General features: G+C 40.7%; 1 protein-coding gene across 3 annotated transcripts in view; it reads left to right on the top strand.

The window, feature by feature from the left end:
- Positions 1-21606, top strand: part of zgc:153738 (uncharacterized protein LOC558115 homolog) — a 33201-nt gene that overhangs the window by 9963 nt on the left and 1632 nt on the right. For all 3 annotated transcript variants that reach the window (XM_062027795.1, XM_062027793.1, XM_062027796.1), the window contains 14 exons: positions 2417-2596; positions 2671-2742; positions 2841-3046; positions 4149-4233; positions 4295-4390; positions 4453-4528; positions 4622-4728; positions 9770-9847; positions 9936-9997; positions 10163-10245; positions 15120-15227; positions 15290-15489; positions 18200-18286; positions 18362-18539. In XM_062027795.1, coding sequence (XP_061883779.1) covers positions 2417-2596; positions 2671-2742; positions 2841-3046; positions 4149-4233; positions 4295-4390; positions 4453-4528; positions 4622-4728; positions 9770-9847; positions 9936-9997; positions 10163-10245; positions 15120-15227; positions 15290-15489; positions 18200-18286; positions 18362-18539 — 1618 coding nt within the window. The remainder of the gene's footprint in view (positions 1-2416; positions 2597-2670; positions 2743-2840; positions 3047-4148; positions 4234-4294; positions 4391-4452; positions 4529-4621; positions 4729-9769; positions 9848-9935; positions 9998-10162; positions 10246-15119; positions 15228-15289; positions 15490-18199; positions 18287-18361; positions 18540-21606) is intronic.

Raw genomic sequence — 21606 nt, 5'->3', positions numbered from 1 at the left:
TCCTGTCACTCCACACACACCTGTAAAGAAGCAGCCGCAAAACCGAGACCCGTCAGGGAACGTGTCCCAACGACGGTTGGAAAAGTTAGCAAACGACCGTGGAGGTGATATACTTATTAATGGTGATTTTAAGATAACGGTGGTCTTTCACTTAATCTTTCAAAATATCTGTTCCAAAAAGATGACCCATACCCTGGGTCATTTTTCTCGACACAATGAACCCCTCATGTGTTGTGTGTTAATTTTGTGAACACTTGTGTTTGATTAGCGAAACAAGATGCACTTCCTGTCTTTCAGTCAGGTCACGGTTCTTAGCCGGAAAAAGGGTGGATGCGAGTCTAAGGTCATGGTTCTTAGCCGGAAAAGGGTGGATGCGAGTCTAAGGTCATGTTTCTTAGCCGTAAAAGGGTGGATGCGAGTCTAAGGTTATGGTTCTTAGCCGTAAAAGGGTGGATGCGAGTTTAAGGTCATGGTTCTTAGCCGTAAAAGGGTGTATGCGAGTCTAAGGTCATTGTTCTTAGCCGGAAAAGGGTGGATGCGAGTCTAAGGTTATGGTTCTTAGCCGTAAAAGGGTGGATGCGAGTCTAAGGTTATGGTTCTTAGCCGGGAAAGGGTGGATGCGAGTCTAAGGTCATGGTTCTTAGCCGGAAAAGGGTGGATGCGAGTCTAAGGTTATGGTTCTTAGCCGTAAAAGGGTGGATGCGAGTCTAAGGTCATGGTTCTTAGCCGTAAAAGGGTGGATGCGAGTCTAAGGTAATGGTTCTTAGCCGTAAAAGGATGGATGCGAGTCTAAGGTTATGGTTCTTAGCCGGAAAAGGGTGGATTCGAGTCTAAGGTCATGATTCTTAGCCGGAAAAGGGTGGATGCGAGTCTAAGGTTATGGTTCTTAGCCGTAAAAGGGTGTATGCGAGTCTAAGGTCATGGTTCTTAGCCGGAAAAGGGTGGATGCGAGTCTAAGGTTATGGTTCTTAGCCGGAAAAGGGTGGATTCGAGTCTAAGGTCATGGTACTTAGCCGGAAAAGGGTGGATGCGAGTCTAAGGTCATGGTTTTTAGCCGGAAAAGGGTGGATGCGAGACTAAGGTCATGGTTTTTAGCCGTAAAAGGGTGGATGCGAGTCTAAGGTCATGGTACTTAGCCGTAAAAGGGTGGATGCGAGTCTAAGTTCATGGTTCTTAGCCGTAAAAGGGTGTATGCGAGTCTAAGGTAATGATTCTTAGCCGTAAAAGGATGGATGCGAGTCTAAGGTTATGGTTCTTAGCCGGAAAAGGGTGGATTCGAGTCTAAGGTCATGATTCTTAGCCGGAAAAGGGTGAATGCGAGTCTAAGGTCATGGTTCCTAGCCGTAAAAGGATGGATGCGAGTCTAAGGTTATGGTTCTTAGCCGGAAAAGGGTGGATGCGAGTCTAAGGTTATGGTTATTAGCCGTAAAAGGGTTTATGCGAGTCTAAGGTCATGATTCTTAGCCGGAAAAGGGTGGATGCGAGTCTAAGGTCATGGTTCTTAGCCGTAAAAGGATGGATGCGAGTCTGATGCGAGTCTAAGGTCATGGTTCTTAGCCGTAAAAGGGTGTATGCGTGTCTAAGGTCATGGTTCTTAGCCGGAAAAGGGTGGATGCGAGTCTAAGGTTATGGTTCTTTGCCGGAAAAGGGTGGATTCGAGTCTAAGGTCATGATTCTTAGCCGGAAAAGGGTGAATGCGAGTCTAAGGTCATGGTTCTTAGCCGTAAAAGGATGGATGCGAGTCTAAGGTCATGGTTCTTAGCCGTAAAAGGGTGTATGCGAGTCTAAGGTCATGGTTCTTAGCCGGAAAAGGGTGGATGCGAGTCTAAGGTTATGGTTCTTAGTCGGAAAAGGGTGGATTCAAGTCTAAGGTCATGATTCTTAGCCGGAAAAGGGTGGATGCGAGTCTAAGGTCATGGTTCTTAAATAAGTACACGAAGGTAGAAAAATTATCAACTTCAATAGTCTTGATTTCAAACAGGTAAGGGGAAATGCTCTGGGACAGAAGTGAAGCAGCCACGGGAAAACCTCTACAAAACCGGAAGAGGCGTCAAAATAAAAGCACAGGACAGGAATTATCACAAAACACTGGAGAACACTAACAAAACTCAACATAAAGGTAACCATTCGTGACAGTTTGGAGGAAGAATAAAGGAAGGCAAGAGTGTTTCATAAATATCTCTGCCATGCCTCCATGGTCATTACGAGATTGTGGAGATCCCAAAAACACAAAAACAAGTTCCAGTCGTAACAAAAGTTGGTTTTGCGTAATAGGTCTCCTTTAAGTCTCCTCGGTCTTATTCTTCAGCACTCCAGGTTTGTATGAGCTTGTGGTCAGAAGCAGAGTTACAAAGCTAGCATCAACAGTAATTGTGGTTCACAGTATATCGAGTGTCTCTTTCCACTGGCATGTTAGCGCGTAACCAGGACCATGAGTCGAGAGGAGGCCATCAGAGTCGTTCAGATGGCAGAGAGGGCACGCCAAGGCCGCCTGAGGGCAGCCTTGAACGAAGCGAGCAGAAGATTGAGGAAGATACCCAGAACCGAGGACCCGAAGCCCGAGGACATGGCCCGAGCTGCAGTCCGCATCCAGAAGGTGTTCTGTCCTCGACACAACAAAACGTAAGGAAATTATATCAACTTGCTGACGACCGGGTACGTGATCCGCAGGTATGGAGGGGCTACGTAGAGAGGAAGAAGACGACAGCTGCTCGGAATGAAGATATGATTTTCCTGGGAATGGTGAGTGAAATTCCGCAAGGTGCTTCACGATGCGGACTAAATGTCAAGAACTGTGATTTGAACTTGCCAGTGGTGTGTTTTGGTCCCGTCTTTGTCAGACCTTGCATCCCAAATACCAGGAGCCGTGCGAGGCCATCATCTCTGCCCAGGCCAACACTGTTTCCACGCGAAACAAGCAGAAGGAACATGAGGATGACTATCAAAAGTCTGTGGCTGCCATCACAAACCAACTCCGAGAGAGTGAGGGCCAGGAAATAGCTGATAACATCAAAGAACAAATCCGACAGTGGTTTCTTGAATGCCGGTGAGATAAACTCTTGTGGTGTTTGTTCAATCCCCTGAGAACTAGCGTCCTCTGCAGTGAACGCGCAGAACATAAACTTTTTTCCAACTCTGGGAGTCTAAGGTTATGGTTCTTAGCCCGAAAAGGGTGGATGCGAGTCTTAGGTCATGGTTCATAGCCGGAAAAGGGTGGATGTGAGTCTAAGGTCATGGTTCTTAGCCGGAAAATGGTGGATGCGAGTCTAAGGTCATGGTTCTTAGCCGGAAAATGGTGGTTGCGAGTCTAAGGTCATGGTTCTTAGCCGGAAAATGGTGGTTGCGAGTCTAAGGTCACGGTTCTTAGCCAGAAAAGGGTGGATGCGAGTCTAAAGTCATGGTTCTTAGCCGGAAAAGGCTGGCTGTGAGTCTAAAGTCATGGTTTTTAGCCGGAAAAGGGTGGATGTGAGTCTTAAGTTTATGGTTCTTAGCCGTAAAAGGGTGCATGCGAGTCTAAGGTCATGGTTCTTAGGGTGGATTGCCCGCTTTCAGGTTGGGAGAGAGGTCTTAAGAGAGTTCAAGTATCTCAGGATCTTGTTCACGAGTAAGAGAAAGCAGGAGCGTGAGATTGACAGTCGAGAGGGTTCTGTGTCTGCAGAAAAGCGGTCGCTGTACCAGATCAGCTTAGTCAGAAGGTAAAGCTCTTGATTTACCAACCGAGTCTCCTCTGTAAGATGGCTGGACTCACTCTAAGAGGCAGGGTAAGGAGTTCCGTCATCCGGGAGGAGCTCAGACTAGAACCAGTACTCCTTTACATCGAGAGAAGCCAGTTAAGGTGACATTTAGTCCAGATGGCTTCTGGATGCCTCCCTGGTGAGGTGTTCCGGGAGGAGGCCCGGGTTAGACCTAGGACTGCAGGGAGTATGTTTTTCAGTTGGCCGAGGAATCCTTGGTAGAACTGGAAGAGGTGGCTGGGACCCGGAAGTCTGGGCCTCCCACCACCTGGACCCGTATAAGCAGAAGAACATGGATGGTAACTCTGACAAGAAAAAAACCCCAGACCACAAATAAACACCCACTGCAGAGGACCCTGGCTCTCAGAAGGTTAAGGAACTTACTCAGGAGCTGTTGCCTCTTTCGGGTTGTAGAAACCTGACAGGGACGTTCCCAGACTTCCCCGACGAAGACGAGGGAGGCTCGGCCATCATTTTTGCTGAAAAGAATTATCTGCAGGTAAAAGACGCGCTCGATTAAAAGAAGGAGGGCAGGTTTTTATGCTGGTGCTGTCTTTTAGTTGATAGAAGAGTTGGCTGAGTTGGAAGAGGAAGCTTCGGGCAAGAAAAAAGACGACAAAAAGAAGGATGATGCAAAGAAGTCCAAGGGCAAGGAGGTAAACTGTCCCACAGACTAAATCCACCATGAAGTGTGCATAAACTTCACCGTCAACCCCAGGAAGAAGAGGAAGGCTTGGAGATGCTACCTTCAGCTTTTCTGGCAGACTTGGAGTTGGGCAACAAATCCTTTGCAGGTTCCTACAGAAACCTGGCATGACAACAATAATGCGCTCCAAATGTATCGATAGCGGCCCGCCACAAATAAATAAATGTTAATGTCCCTGCAGATTTCTGGGAAACCCGCAGTGAGTCGAGAAATTTCAACCAGAGACACGAAGTGGAGCTGATCAAGGAGGAGAAAAGGGTGGACATCGAAGCAGAGATACGAGTGAAGGTGAAACTAATATTACAACTAAGACTATTACATTTTATCAATACTCCTAATTAGTCACCGTTTATCTTTAATACCTGAGATCACGGGTGTCAAACTTGTTTGCAATGAGGGCCGCTTGTAACAGTAATAATTAATTAATTTGCCTCTGCCCCAAGTGGAGGAGTTCAAGTACCTCGAGTGGGGGAAGAGTGGATCGTGAGATCGACAGGCGGATCCGTGCGGCGTCTTCAGTAATGCGGACGCTGTATCGATCCGTTGTGGTGAAGAAGGAGCTGAGCCGGAAGGCAAAGCTCTCAATTTACCGGTCGATCTACGTTCCCATCCTCACCTATGGTCATGAGCTTTGGGTTATGACCGAAAGGACAAGATCACGGGTACAAGTGGCCGAAATGAGTTTCCTCCGCCGGGTGGCGGGTCTCTCCCTTAGAGATAGGGTGAGAAGCTCTGCCATCCAGGAGGAGATCAAAGTAAAGCCGCTGCTCCTCCACATGGAGAGGAGCCAGATGAGGTGGTTCGGGCATCTGGTCAGGATGCCACCCAGGTGTTTAGGGCACATCCAACCGGTAGGAGGCCACGGGGAAGACCCAAGACACGTTGGGTAGACTATGTCTCCCGGCTGGCCTGGGAACGCCTCGGGATCCCCCGGGAGGAGCTGGACCAAGTGGCTGGGGAGAGGGAAGTCTGGGCTTCCCTGCTTAGGCTGCTGCCCCCGCGACCCGACCTCGGATAAGCGGAAGAAGATGAAGGGATGGATATATTTGATTATTACATTTTTTTTTTTAAACATACAGTGTAAAAAAAATCTGTGGATTTTACCACTGTTTTTCACGGAAAAAACTGGCAGCTTAATTGCCAGACTTTTACTGTAAAATATATGTTGGTTTTTTTTTATTATAATTTTTTTTTTTTTTACAACCTCTTACTGTAAATAGAAAAAAAAATTAATTGAAATTTTGGCAATTCAGCTGCCAGTTTTTTACCTTAATAAAATGTGGTACCGTTTTTCCATTTACAGTAATACACCGTGAAAAATATCAACCGTGGATTTTACGGTAAAAAAAACAAAACTGACAGCTCAGTCGACAGAATTTCACTATAAAAAAACTAACCTTGGTTGTTTTGTTTTTTTCATCTTACATTAAAATGCTGTAAAAACCTCCATACATTTTACAGTAAAATCCATTGGTCACTTTTATAGTGTACAAATTGATGGACAACTTGCTTTGAAATCATAAGTTAAGCAGATATTTAAGTATTTATTAGAATTTTTAGTAAAAAAGTTAGATGATTTAATATTTGTTGCAATATTGGACACTATTTTTTTCCTGTCAAAATGGAAAAAAAAAACCTAATACCTTTAGTAAGAAAATAAAAAAGTAAAGAAATAAAAGATAAGGTATTTTATTGACACATATTATTTCCAGGATTTTGCGGGTCATATAAAATGACATTGAGGGCCAGATCTGGCCCCCGGGCTTTGAGTTTGACATCAAGTTCAAGTTTCTAATACTAGCGATACAACTTTTCCACTTCAGTTACAATACCGATACCGGAGTCTTGAGTATTGGCCAATATCAGCACCACTCAGAGTACATGCTTTTATTTTGTAGTGTGGAATGTTAGCAAGGGTTTAGTCAAGCGACATTTAGGGATGGGTACTGTTCGCATTTGAACCAATACGGTACCAATTCTTGGTACCTGGGAAGTGATACCAGTGCTCAATTTTGTGTTTACAAATATTGTTTTTGATAATAAAATAAATTTTTTATCGCAAAATTTACAAATGAGCTGCTGTCCAGTTGTTATATCTTGTTTCATTATCAAATTTCAAAGTCTCAATTACAGTTGCAAGATGTTAAATGGCAGTAATGTACAGTTAATGGTGTGTTGTCCAGTCTTTTGTTGCGCCCTAAAAAGTGTTAATACCGTAAGTACTGTACTTATTATGCACCAGCTGTTTGATTGTGAGGTGCATCTTATTTGTAGTTTAACGCATTAGGAAGTGTTGAAATCGCTAATCCGACAGTGGTTTCTTGAATGCCGGTGAGATAAACTCTTGTGGTGTTTGTTCAATCCCCTGAGAAGTAGCGTCGTCTGCAGTGAACGTGCAGAACAGAAACTTTTTTCCAACTCTGTGAGTCTAAGGTCATGGTTCTTATCCCGAAAAGGTTGGATCAGAGTCTCAGGTCATGGTTCATAGCCGGGAAAGGGTGGATGCGTGTCTATGGTCATGGTTCTTAGGTGGAAAAATGGTGGATGCGAGACTAAAGTCAAGGTTCTTAGCCGGTAAAGGGTGGTTGCGAGTCTAAAGTCATGGTTCTTAGCCGGTAAAGGGTGGTTGCGAGTCTAAAGTCATGGTTCTTAGCCAAAAAAGGGTGGATGCGAGTTTCAGGTCATGGTTCTTAGCCGGTAAAGGGTGGTTGCGAGTCTAAAGTCATGGTTCTTAGCCAGAAAAGGGTGGATGCGAGTCTAAGGTCATGGTTCTTAGCCGGTAAAGGGTGGTTGCGAGTCTAAAGTCATGGTTCTTAGCCGGTAAACGGTGGTTGCGAGACTAAAGTCAAGGTTCTTAGCCAGAAAAGGGTGGATGCGAGTCTCAGGTCATGGTTCTTAGCCGGTAAAGGGTGGTTGCGAGTCTAAAGTCATGGTTCTTAGCCAGAAAAGGGTGGATGCGAGTCTAAGGTCATGGTTCTTAGCCGGTAAAGGGTGGTTGCGAGTCTAAAGTCATGGTTCTTAGCCGGTAAACGGTGGTTGCGAGACTAAAGTCAAGGTTCTTAGCCAGAAAAGGGTGGATGCGAGTCTCAGGTCATGGTTCTTAGCCGGTAAAGGGTGGTTGCGAGTCTAAAGTCATGGTTCTTAGCCAGAAAAGGGTGGATGCGAGTCTAAGGTCATGGTTCTTAGCCGGTAAAGGGTGGTTGCGAGTCTAAAGTCATGGTTCTTAGCAGGTAAACGGTGGTTGCGAGACTAAAGTCAAGGTTCTTAGCCAGAAAAGGGTGGATGCGAGTCTCAGGTCATGGTTCTTAGCCAGAAAAGGATGGATGCGAGTCTAAGGTCATGGTTCTTAGCCGGTAAAGGGTGGTTGCGAGTCTAAAGTCATGGTTCTTAGCCAGAAAAGGGTGGATGCGAGTCTCAGGTCATGGTTCATAGCCGGAAAAGGGTGGATGCGTGTCTAAGGTCATGGTTCTTAGCCAGAAAAGGGTGGATGCGAGTCTAAGGTCATGGTTCTTAGCCGGTAAAGGGTGGTTGCGAGTCTAAGGTCATGGTTCTTAGCCGGTAAACGGTGGTTGCGAGACTAAAGTCAAGGTTCTTAGCCAGAAAAAGGGTGGATGCGAGTCTCAGGTCATGGTTCTTAGCCGGTAAAGGGTGGTTGCGAGTCTAAGGTCATGATTTTTAGCCAGAAAAGGGTGGATGCGAGTCTCAGGTCATGGTTCATAGCCGGAAAAGAGTGGATGCGTGTCTAAGGTCATGGTTCTTAGCCGGTAAAGGGTGGTTGCGAGTTTAAGGTCATGGTTCTTAGCCGGTAAACGGTGGTTGCGAGACTAAAGTCAAGGTTCTTAACCAGAAAAGGGTGGATGCGAGTCTCAGGTCATGGTTCTTAGCCGGTAAAGGGTGGTTGCGAGTCTAAAGTCATGGTTCTTAGCCAGAAAAGGGTGGATGCGAGTCTAAGGTCATGGTTCTTAGCCGGTAAAGGGTGGTTGCGAGTCTAAAGTCATGGTTCTTAGCCAGAAAAGGGTGGATGTGAGTCTCAGGTCATGGTTCTTAGTTGGAAAATGGTGGATGCGATTCTAAGGTCATGGTTCTTAGCCGGTAATGGGTGGTTGCGAGTGTAAGGTCATGGTCCTTAGCTGGAAAGGGGTGGTTGCGAATCTAACGTCATGGTTCTTAGCCAGAAAAGGGTGGATGCCAGTCTAAGGTCATGGTTCTTAGCCAGAAAAGAGTGGATGCGAGTCTAAGGTTGTAGTTCTTAGCCAGAAAAGGGTGGCTGCCAGTCTAAGGTCGTGGTTTTTAGCCAGAAAAGGGTGGCTGTGAGTATAAGGTCATGGTTTTTTAGCCGGAAAAGGGTGGATGTGAGTCTTAAGTTTATGGTTCTTAGCCGTAAAAGGGTGCATGCGAGTCTAAGGTCATGGTTCTTAGGGTGGATTGCCCGCTTTCAGGTTGGGAGAGAGGTCTTTAGAGAGTTCCAAGTATCTCAGGGTCTTGTTCACGAGTAAGAGAAGGCAGGAGCGTGAGATTGACAGGGTTCTGTGTCTGCAGAAAAGTGGTCAATAATAAAGCCAATGTGTATTAGCATCCAGCTAGCGCATTTTAAGAAAAAAAGCAGAGCCTTACTTACGTTAAAAGCATTTTTAGAGTACATTTTTTTTTTGGCATTGAAAATTCCAACATAACTAGAGGTAGTTTGGCTGAGTCTGCCCTCAGTGCTGCTGCAGTGATCGGCAAGTTATGCAATGCAAAGAGGCGGCTGAACCAAGTACCGTAACATGGCACCGTTAGATTTTAGGTCAATCGGTAGGACCGACGGGATTCGGTCGGTGCCAAAATAGTGGAGACATTACAACGGTAGGTATGACAAACATTGACCTCATGACAGGTGTATGCTGTCTTTAAGTTGAGGTGGAGTGGTAATTCGTTTTGGTGACACCTCGCGGCCACGATAATTCATGAGGTTGAACTCATTGACGGTAAGTTGAATGATACGGACACGTTTGATACTGTATACTTTCTAATACAGTTCTGCCTTGGACTAGAATTATTTGATACTTGTTTATATTGACTGTTTTATTGTTCAATTAGTATCACCTATGTCTAGCTTGTATGCTATTGTGTGCTTAGCTGTTGTGTAGCTGCCAGCTCCTAGTAGCCTATAGCCTAGCACGCTTACTTTTACATTCAGTGTGCACTTTTTATTGTCCATTTCAGCTGCTAGCGGGAATAAACACAATATACTGTATATATAATATAATAGTATTGTTATTAGTGTGATAGTCCTAATTGCAACCCTGGCAGATGATTGACAGCAACAAACCCGTGTGTGCTCTCCAAGGTGGACGTGCAGATGAGAGTGGAACTGGCAGACTGGAGGCTCGCTGTGGAAAAAGTCCCGGCCAAAGTTTACAAAAAGGTGATCCATCCATCTCTGCGGTCTACCGCGTAGTCGTGGGACGCTCGGTTTTCGGACTGGGGTCCTCACCGTGTCAATGCTTGTGCAGAAAAAAGCCGGCAAGGGCAGTAAGAAGAAGAAAAAGGGGGAGAAGGATCTGACAGCTGACAGGTGAGTCCATGACATGAGAATGTTTGCATGACATGAAGGATCTGACAGCTGACAGGTGAGTCCATGACATGAGAATGTTTGCATGACATGAAGGATCTGACAGCTGACAGGTGAGTCCATGACATGAGAATGTTTGCATGACATTAACTCCTTCATGCCTGCCAGGACTCTGGAGTCTCTGTGCCAGGAGATGGTGGAACAGGGCTTGTTGAAGCAGGCAAACAACGTTCGCATGCGGGATTACCTTGGTGAGTTACTGTCACTTACTGGCTCCTGGGGGCCGCTTTGGGCTAAAACACATTTGGTTGAGGGCCGAAAGCCAACTGCATATATACATACACACATACACACACATACAGGTAAAAGCCAGTAAATTAGAATATTTTGAAAAACTTGATTTATTTCAGTAATTGCATTCAAAAGGTGTAACTTGTACATTATATTTATTCATTGCACACAGACTGATGCATTCAAATGTTTATTTCATTTAATTTTGATGATTTGAAGTGGCAACAAATGAAAATCCAAAATTCCGTGTGTCACAAAATTAGAATATTACTTAAGGCTAATACAAAAAAGGGATTTTTAGAAATGTTGGCCAACTGAAAAGTATGAAAATGAAAAATATGAGCATGTACAATACTCAATACTTGGTTGGAGCTCCTTTTGCCTCAATTACTGCGTTAATGCGGCGTGGCATGGAGTCGATGAGTTTCTGGCACTGCTCAGGTGTTATGAGAGCCCAGGTTGCTCTGATAGTGGCCTTCAACTCTTCTGCGTTTTTGGGTCTGGCATTCTGCATCTTCCTTTTCACAATACCCCACAGATTTTCTATGGGGCTAAGCATGAAGTGCTCTAAAACTTGCTGGTAGACGGCTGCGTTGACCCTGGAAAAAAGAGCTGAACTGCTGCTGAGTGGTCCAAAGTCATGTTTTCTGACAAAAGCAAATTTTGCATTTCCTTTGGAAATGGAGGTCCCAGAGTCTGGAGGAAGACAGGAGAGGCACAGGATCCACGTTGCCTGAAGTCTAGTGTAAAGTTTCCACCATCAGTGATGGTTTGGGGTGCCATGTCATCTGCTGGTGTCGGTCCACTCTGTTTCCTGAGATCCAGGGTCAACGCAGCCGTCTACCAGCAAGTTTTAGAGCACTTCATGCTTCCTGCTGCTGACCTGCTCTATGGAGATGGAGATTTCAAGTTCCAACAGGACTTGGCGCCTGCACACAGCGCAAAATCTACCCGTGCCTGGTTTACGGACCATGGTATTTCTGTTCTAAATTGGCCCGCCAACTCCCCTGACCTTAGCCCCATAGAAAATCTGTGGGGTATTGTGAAAAGGAAGATGCAGAATGCCAGACCCAAAAACGCAGAAGAGTTGAAGGCCACTATCAGAGCAACCTGGGCTCTCATAACACCTGAGCAGTGCCAGAAACTCATGGACTCCATGCCACGCCGCATTAACGCAGTAATTGAGGCAAAAGGAGCTCCAACCAAGTATTGAGTATTGTACATGCTCATATTTTTCATTTTCATACTTTTCAGTTGGCCAACATTTCTAAAAATCCCTTTTTTGTATTAGCCTTAAGTAATATTCAAATTTTGTGACACACGGAATTTTGGATTTTCATTTGTTGCCACTTCAAATCATCAAAATTACATGAAATAAACATTTGAATGCATCAGTCTGTGTGCAATGAATAAATATAATGTACAAGTTACACCTTTTGAATGCAATTACTGAAATAAATCAAGTTTTTCAAAATATTCTAATTTACTGGCTTTTACCTGTATATATATATATATATATATATATATATATATATATATATATATATATATATATATATATATATATATATATATGTATATATATATATATATATATATGTATATATATATATATATATATATATATATGTGTGTGTGTGTGTGTGTGTGTGTGTGTGTATATGTATATAAATATATATGTATATATGTATATATATATATACATATATATACATATATATATATATATATATATACATATATATATATATATATATATATATATATATATATATATATATATATATATATATATATATATATATATATATATATATATACAGCCCTTTGAGACACTTGTGATTTAGGGCTATATAAATAAACATTGATTGATTGATATATATATATACTGTACATATACATTTATACACACACACATATATATATATATATATATATATATATATATATATATATATATATATATATATATATATATATATATATATATATATATATATATATACATACACACAAGCGGTAGAAAATGGATGGATGGATATAACTATGTATATATATATATATATATCTCCCCATACATACTGTACATACATACACACACACACACACACACACACACACATATACATATATATATATAGATATATACATACATATATATATATATGTATGTATATATGTATATGTGTATATATACATATATATATACACACACACACACATGTATGTATGTATGTAAATGTGTGTATATATGTATGTATACGTGTGTATATATGTATGCATGTATGTATATGTGTCTATATATGTATGTATGTATATATATATATATACACACACATACATATATATATATATATACATACATACATACACATTTACATACATATAGCTACATATAATTAATATTATTGTATATTCAAAGTATGTGAAAGTTCCACTCCTTCCTCGTTTACTTCCGTGACGACCTTCTTAAAGTTTTGTCATCAATCAGAAATATCAAGCTGCTAAAATGTGCCAATCGTGGATAAATGTGGAGAGTGTTTTGTAATTTCCCATCATGCATTGTAATGTTTATAAATGAGTGTCATTTAGATTTTATTTTTTATGGTGATTGGACGTTTTTTTAAATAATATTCTCAAAGTTCAGTGACCATGTCTGTTGATATTTGTGTTGGTTGGATTTTTTTAAATTTTTTTTTGCACCGTGACTCGGGAAGGTTGTTTGCATTGGGTCGTATTAGGGTTGTACTAATAGAGTATAGTATGGCGGTACTAATGAATCAAACCATGCGGTTCACTAGCAGCATGAACAATGTCAGACTTTTAAAATGAATGCAAGGTTCCTTATTAAAGTCATGACATCTCGCGGGGCCACTTTGGAGAAGTGGGCGGGCCCCATTTTGGACACCCCTGGTCTAGACCATCTTTTGCATTGCATGATTACTACCAAGTGATGGTGCATAATAATGTAGAACAGGGGTATTTCTCAATTGATTTGGGGGCCAGAAGGCTAAGAATGGGGGGGCCGGACAGTTCATTACTAGTCGTATTTTGTATATTCCAGAGCACCAGCGTCCTCTACGGTGGACATTTGTACTTATTTTGTCAGAGTTACAGGAGCAGTCTGCTGATTTTAAGGACATTCTGCAAAGAAAAAAAATTGAACGTTTTATTGAACACATTTTTTTGGTTATCGATACGTGTCTATCGCGATACATACTGATATCGTTTTATTGCCCAGCCCTCATTTTTAGAAACCTTGTCAAAGTGTAATAAAGTTGTCTGAGACGGTTTAGTCATACGCATTTTGAGTATTTATTAATTTAAAAAAAATCAGATTAAGAGTTTAAGTTCATTTTGATAGAAACTTAAAGGCCTACGGAAACCCACTACTAGCGACCACGCAGTCTGATAGTCTATATATCAATGATGAAATCTTAACATTGCAACACATGCCAATACGGCCGGGTTAACTTATACATTTTAAATGTCCCGGGGAACTTCCGGTTCGAAACGCCTCTGAGGATGACGTATGCGCGTGATGTAGCCCAGGGAACAGAGGTATGCCTTCCACATTGAAGTCAATACAAAATAGCTGTTTTCATCTGATTCTGGATGTATTCTGGACATCTGTGTTGGTGAATCTGTTGCAATTATGTTCATTGCATTATGGAGAAAGAAGCTGAGCAAGCAAAGAAGAAAGTTCTCGGTGCAAAGCGGACGTATTTTGCGAAGGAAGTCAGCAGCAACACAACACAGCCGGTGTTTCATTGTTTACATTCCCGAAAGATGCAGTCAAGATGGAAGAACTCGGATAACAGACACTCTAACCAGGAGGACTTTTGACTTCGATACACAGATGCCTGTAGAGAACTGGGACAACACAGACTCTTACCAGGATTACTTTGATTTGGATGACAAAGACGCAGACGTGCTACCGTGAGTATGCAGCTTTGGCTTCCAAACATTTGATCGCTTGCACGTACGTGCGCGTCACGTATGTAACTTTGTTTAAATATATAAGCTTTATGAACCTTGGGTTAGGTGAACGGTCTTTTGGGCTGAGTGATTGTGTGTGTTGTGCAGGTGTTTGAATTGGATTGGCGGCTTATATGGAGCTAGGAGCTAGCATAAGAGCTAGGAGCTAACACAACAAACACTTAGGTGTTTTTATGCAGGATTAATTTGTGGCATGTTAAATATAAGCCTGGTTGTGTTGTGGCTAATAGAGTATATATATGTCTTGTGTTTATTTACTGTTGTAGTCATTCGCAGCTGAATATCAGGTCACCCCCGGCCGTCTCTCACAGCATCTTCCCTATCTGAATCGCTTCCACTGCCCACTAGTCCTTCACTTGCACTTTACTCATCCACAAATCTTTCATCCTCGCTCAAATTAATGGGGAAATTGTCGCTTTCTCGGTCCGGATCTCTCTCACTTCATGCGGCCATCGTTGTAAACAATAGGGAACTTTGTGTATATGTTCAATTGACTACGTCACGCTACTTCCGGTAGGGGCAAGCCTTTTTTTTATCAGATACCAAAAGTTGCGATCTTTATCGTCGTTGTTCTCTACTAAATCCTTTCAGCAAAAATATGGCAATATCGCGAAATGATCAAGTATGACACATAGAATAGATCTGCTATCCCCATTTAAATTAAAAAAATTCATTTCAGTAGGCCTTTAATAAAGAAAAGTTTCAAACTAAATCTAAGACTCTAGTGGCGCTGTGCTGCCCTCTGCTGGTGAGCAGGTGAAATACACCCAGGTGATGCTGACCAATGTTTGTGTTTTGGACCGTCGTGTTCACCCTCCAACAATTTTTTTTGGAGGCGACTTCAACTATCTGGGGACCACGCTGAGGCAGAACGACATCGAGCCCATGCCCTCCATGTCCGACGTGCGGCAGGTGGTCTCGCTCTACGCAGTTCTCCCCCTGGGTGAGTCCCACTCGGGTGGAAACAAGTGTGCCGGGTACTCACCGGTGGCGTGTGCTCTGCAGGGTCTCACGCCGTCCACGCGAAGGCCCCCCTGACCAAGGCCATTCTGCTGGCAGGGCCGCCGGGGGTCGGGAAGAAGATGCTGGTCCACGCCGTCTGCCAGGAGACCGGGGCCACCCTCTTTGACCTTTCACCTCTCAGCATCGCGGGGAAGTATCCGGGCAAGAGCGGCCAGGCCATGATGCTGCACCTGGTCTTTAAGGTAAACATTGACTGTCGCAGTACTTGTGGAACCACAGCTCCTCGGTGCTGGAGGCACTCGTGCAGCCCCAGGCCAAGGCCACCACCACCATGCTATGACATAATATATGACCATATGGTCATTCCATATATGGTTTACGTAAACAAATCTGTAAATCACCCACCAGGTTTTTATACAGTGGATTTTTTACACGACATCTTACAAACCTGAAAAGAGGTACCACTGTTTTTACATGAAAAAACTGGAAGCTTCATAACCAGAATTTTACTGTAAAATTACCTTATTAATCCTTTTTTTTTTTTTTTTTTTTTTTACAACATATTACAGTAAATGGAAAAAGAGTACCACTGTTTTTTTAATAGACAAAACCTGGCAGCTTACTCATCAGACATTAACTGGAAAATGTACTTTTTAAAAAATTTTTATACTACATATTACAGTAAATGGAAAAACCACACCACAGTTTTTCCCCGAAAAAAAAAAAAAAAAAAGCCTAGTTACCAGACATTAACTGTAAAATATTATATATTTTTTCACATACTTACAATAAATGGAAAACAGTACCACTGTGTTTTACAGAAAAAAAATGACAGCTGAGTTGCCAGAATTTTACTGTAAAATTAACAATTATTATTTTTTTTTTACAACATTTTGCGGTAAATGGGAAAACCATACCACTGTGTTTTTACAGAAAAAAAAATGGACGCTTAGTCGCTAGAATTTTATTGTAAAATTTATGGTGGTTTTTACAACATATTACAGTACATGGAAAAATAGTACCACTGTTTTTTGTTTTTTTATTACATAAAAAATGTACAGCTTTGGCGCCAGAATTTTACGGTAAAATGTACTTTTTTTAAATCAACATATTAGGGTAAATAGAAAAACCATACCACTGTGTTTTTACAGAAAAAAAACCCTGGAAACTTAGTCGCGGGAATTTTATTGTAAAATTTTTGATGGTTTTTACAACATATTACAGTAAATGGGAAATAGTACCACTGGTTTTTTTTTATTACATAAACAATTTCAGCTTTGTCGCCAGAATTTTACTGTAGAATATACCTTTTTAAAATCAACATATAACAGTAAATATTCTGCTTTTACAGAAAAAAAAACTGGAAGATTAGTTGCCGGAAGTTTATTGTAAAATGTAAGTTTTTATTTTCAACATATAAGGGTAAATAGAAAAACAGTGCCACTGTTTTTTTACAGAAAAAAACTGGAAGTTTAGTTGCTAGAATTTTTGTGTAAAATGTATTTATATTATTTTAAAATGGATGGATGAATGGACAAGGTAATACAGTAAATGTGAAACAATACCACTGTGTTTTTACGGAAAAAAACTGGAAGCTTAGTCGCTGGAATTTTATTGTAAAATTTATGGTGTTTTTACAACATATTACAGTAAATGGAAAAATAGTACCAGTTTTTGTTTTTTTTATTACATAAAAAATGTACAGCTGTGGCGCCAGAATTTTACGGTAAAATTACTTTTTTTAATCAACATATTAGGGTAAATAGAAAAACCATACCACTGTGTTTTTACAGAAAAAAACCCCTGGAAACTTAGTCGCCGGAATTTTATTGTAAAATTTATGATGGTTTTTACAACATATTACAGTAAATGGGAAATAGTACCACAGTTTTTTTTTTATTACAGAAAAAATTGCAGCTTTGTCGCCAGAATTTTACTGTAAAATATACCTTTTTAATATTACAGTAAATAGAAAAACAATACCACTGTTTTTACAGAAAAAACTGGACGTTTAGTTGCCGGAAGTTTATTGTAAAATGTACGTTTTTATTTTCAACATATTAGGGTAAATAGAAAAACACTGTTTTTTATAGAAAAAAACTTGGAAGCTTAGTCGCTAGAATTTTTGTGTAAAATGTATTTATATTATTTTTTTACAACATACTATTCTTGGATAAGCGGCGGAAAAATGGATGGATGGATGGACAAGATATTACAGTAAATGTAAAACCATACCACTGTGTTTTTACAGAAAAAACTGGAAGCTTAGTTGCTGGAATGTTACTGTAAAATGTACCTTTTTTTAAACAACATATTACAATAAATGTAAAAACAAAACCACTGTTTTTTTTAACAAAAAAAATGGCAGCTTAGTCGCCAGAATTTCACTGTAAAATGTACCCATTTTTTAACAATATATTACAGTAAATGGACGAACAGTACCACTGTATTTTTAAAAGAAAAAAAACTGTCAGTCAATTTTACAACATACTATTCTTGGGTAAGCGGCGGAAAAATGGACGGATGGATGGACAAGATATTACAGTAAATGTGAAACCATACCACTGTGTTTTTACAGAAAAAACTGGAAGCTTAATCGCCAGAATTTCACTGTAAAATTTACCTTTTTTTGAACAACATATTACAGTAAATGGTCAGTTTTTTTTTTCTTTTCCTTGATTTATTTGGATTCTTCTTCCTCGGACTGGATCCCACAATTTCAGATGTTCCCGGAGTTGGATGGTAAGCTCACCCAGAACCGACTGGTCACAGAGACACACCACACTAGTGACTCACGACTATTTTATGTTTCAAACCCTGTGTTGTTGCGCCCCCTAGGCTCCAACGAACCAAGTTCAAACATTGCGCTTAGAAAGCTACGACACTGCCTCACCTAGCATCTAAAAAGGACAGTGCTATAAATGTTACACAGACAACACATTTTCCCCGCAGGTTGCCAGACTGATGCAGCCGTCGGTGATATGGATCGACGGCGCAGAAAAGATGTTCTACAAAAAAGTTCCCAAAGAGGAGAGAGCGGTATTTATCACACAGCATAAAAGTCCTCCGTGTTTACATCCTGTCTAAAAAAACAAACACTCCACTTTTGTCCAGCTGGAACCGAAACGCCTGAAGAAAGATTTGCCCAAGTCTCTGAAGTTGATCAAAGAGGAGGACCGGGTCCTGGTCATAGGGACCGCTAAGGACCCCATCAGTGCGGAAATCAAGTCCCTGTGCAAGACCTACAGCAAGGTCATCCTCATCCCCAGACCCGACTACGGCTCCAGATACGGTGAGACCAGAGACTCAGGCACACGTTGAACTGGTGTCCCTTTAAGGGTTCTGCAAAGTTTTGGGTCAAAAATGCTGAATTTGAGGCAACGTTTTCGGAAGGTTGAGGCAAAATTTGCGATGTTTTTGAGACTTTTTTTGTTCAATAAGATGGAATCAACTTCTTCATGTTTTAGGCGTCAAACTCAAGGTTTTTATGTGGCCCACAAAAGCCTGGAAATAATAAAGTACTTTATCTTCACTTACTGCTGTGAATTCCAGTTTTCCTACACTTTGAACCCTGCGGCTTATAGAGTTAATGGATTGTTCTTTGTTGACGGCCATGATTATTAGAAATAGTTTTTTTTAAACACATAAAGACCCCTAAAAGGTGTGTTGTTGTTTGTGCTATGGCGCCCTCTTTTGGACGAATTTGCTTACTTCAGGCGCTGCTTGGTGAATGTGAATTCCTGCCGTTTAAAGCTTTGAACCGGAAGTAGGAGTGCCGTTCAGTTTTCTAAGACCAGAGACTCAGGCACACGTTGAACTGGTGTCCCTTTAAGGCAGGGGTCACCAACGCGGTGCCCGCGGGCACCAGGTAGCCCGTAAGGACCAGATGAGTCGCCCGCTGGCCTGTTCTAAAAATAGCTCAAATAGCACCACTTACCAGTGAGCTGCCTCTATTTTTTACATTTTATTTATTTACTAGCAAGCTGGTCTCGCTTTGCTCGACATTTTTAATTGTAAGAGAGAGAAAATTCAAATAGAATTTGAAAATCCAAGAAAATATTTTAAAGACTTGGTCTTCACTTGTTTAAATAAATTCATTCATTTTTTTACTTTGCTTCTTATAACTTTCAGAAAGACAATTTTAGAGAAAAAATACAACTTCAAAAATGATTTTAGGATTTTTAAACACATATACCTTTTTACCTTTTAAATTCCTTCCTCTTCTTTCCTGACAATTTAAATCAATGTTCAAGTACATTTATTTGTTCTATTGTAAAGAATAATAAATAAATTTTAATTTAATTCTTCATTTTAGCTTCTGTTTTTTCGACAAAGAATATTTGTGAAATATTTCTTCAAACTTATTATTATTAAAATTCAAAAAAATTATTCTGGCAAATCTAGAAAATCTGTAGAATCAAATTTAAATCTTATTTCAAAGTCTTTTGAATTTCTTTAAAAATTTTTGTTCTGGAAAATCTAGAAGAAATAATGATTTGTCTTTGTTAGAAATATAGCTTGGTCCAATTGGTTATATATTCTAACAAAGTGCAGATTGGATTTTAACCTATTTAAAACATGTCCTCAAAATTCTAAAATTAATCTTGATCAGGAAAAATTACTAATGATGTCCCATAAATTCTTTTTTTAATTTTTTCAAAAAGATTCGAATTAGCTAGTTTTTCTCTTCTTTTTTTCGGTTGAATTTTGAATTTTAAAGAGTCGAAATTGAAGATAAACTATGTTTCAAAATTTAATTGTCATTTTTTTCGTGTTTTCTCCTCTTTTAAACCATTCAATTAAGTGTAAATATCATTAATTATTAATAACAACAAAGAGTTAAAGGTAAATTGAGCAAATTGGCTATATCTGGCAATTTATCTAAGTGTGTATCAAACTGGTAGCCCTTCGCATTAATCAGTACCCAAGAAGTAGCTCTTGGTTTCAAAAAGGTTGGTGACCCCTGCTTTAAGGGTTCTGCAAAGTTTTGGGTCAAAAATGCTGAATTTGCAGCAACTTTTTCGGAAGGTTGAGGCAAAATTTGCGATGTTTTTGAGACTTTTTTTGTTCTATAAGATGGAATCAACTTCTTCATGTTTTAGGTGTCAAACTCAAGGCTTTTATGTGGCCCACAAAAGCCTGGAAATAATAAAGTACTTTATCTTCGCTCACTGCTGTAAATTCCAGTTTTCCTACACTTTGAACCCTGCGGCTTATAGAGTTTATGGATTGTTCTTTGCTGACGGCCATGATTATTATAAATAGTTTTTTGTAAACACATAAAGACCCCTAAAAGGTGTGTTGTTGTTTGTGCTATGGCGCCCTCTTTTGGACAAGTTTGCTTACTGCAGGCGCTGCTTGGTGAATGTGAATTCCTGCTGTTTAAAGCTTTGAACCGGAAGTAGGAGTGCCGTTCAGTTTTCTAAGACCAGAGACTCAGGCACACGTTGAACTGGTGTCCCTTTAAGGGTTCTGCAAAGTTTTGGGTCAAAAATGCTGAATTTGCAGCAACTTTTTCGGAAGGTTGAGGCAAAATTTGCGATGTTTTTGAGACTTTTTTTGTTCAATAAGATGGAATCAACTTCTTCATGTTTTAGGTGTCAAACTCAAGGCCCGGGGGCCACACATCATTTTATGTGGCCCACAAACGCCTGGAAAAATAAAGTACTTTATCTTCTCTTACTGCTGTAAATTCCAGTTTTCCTACACTTTGACCACTACGGCTTGTAAAGTTTATGGATTTTTCTTTGCTGACGGCCATGATGATTATAAATCGTTTTTTTTTTGTAAACACATAAAGACCCCTAAAAGGTGTGTTGTTGTTTCTGCTATGGCGCCATCTTTTGGACGAATTTGCTTACTGCAGGCGCTGCTTGGTGAATGTGAATTCCTGCTGTTTAAAGCTTTGAACCGGAAGTAGGAGTGCCGTTCAGTTTTCTAAGACCAGAGACTCAGGCACACGTTGAACTGGTGTCCCTTTAAGGCAGACCTGAGCATTCTGCGGCCCTTTGTGCGTCCCAGTCCGGCCCGCGTGAGGCCAGTCATAAATTACAAAATAAATTTTAAAAAGTATCTATGTCGAGTGTGCAATACAACGGTGCTGCTTTTGTTTTGAAAAGCGTTATTTGTACTACTTCCGTGTGGACATATGCGCCTGTGTGAGTGAATGTGAACAGCGGCAATCACAAATTACAAAATAAAGTTAAAAAAACGATTTTTAACAACAGATGGTTGTCCAAATCTGACGGGGAAAAATGTTGGATAATGCAGGATAAAGTGACAGAAATGAACCCTGTGCGGAAATGGACATTTTTGCATTGTATTATACATCAGGAAGTGTTGTGTAAGACAGTGTTAAA

The sequence above is a fragment of the Entelurus aequoreus genome, linkage group LG19, assembly GCF_033978785.1.
Source record: "Entelurus aequoreus isolate RoL-2023_Sb linkage group LG19, RoL_Eaeq_v1.1, whole genome shotgun sequence".
Classification (NCBI taxonomy): domain Eukaryota; kingdom Metazoa; phylum Chordata; class Actinopteri; order Syngnathiformes; family Syngnathidae; genus Entelurus; species Entelurus aequoreus.
The sequence above is the reverse complement of the archived record's forward strand: the minus strand, read 5'-3'. Positions and strand labels throughout refer to the sequence as shown.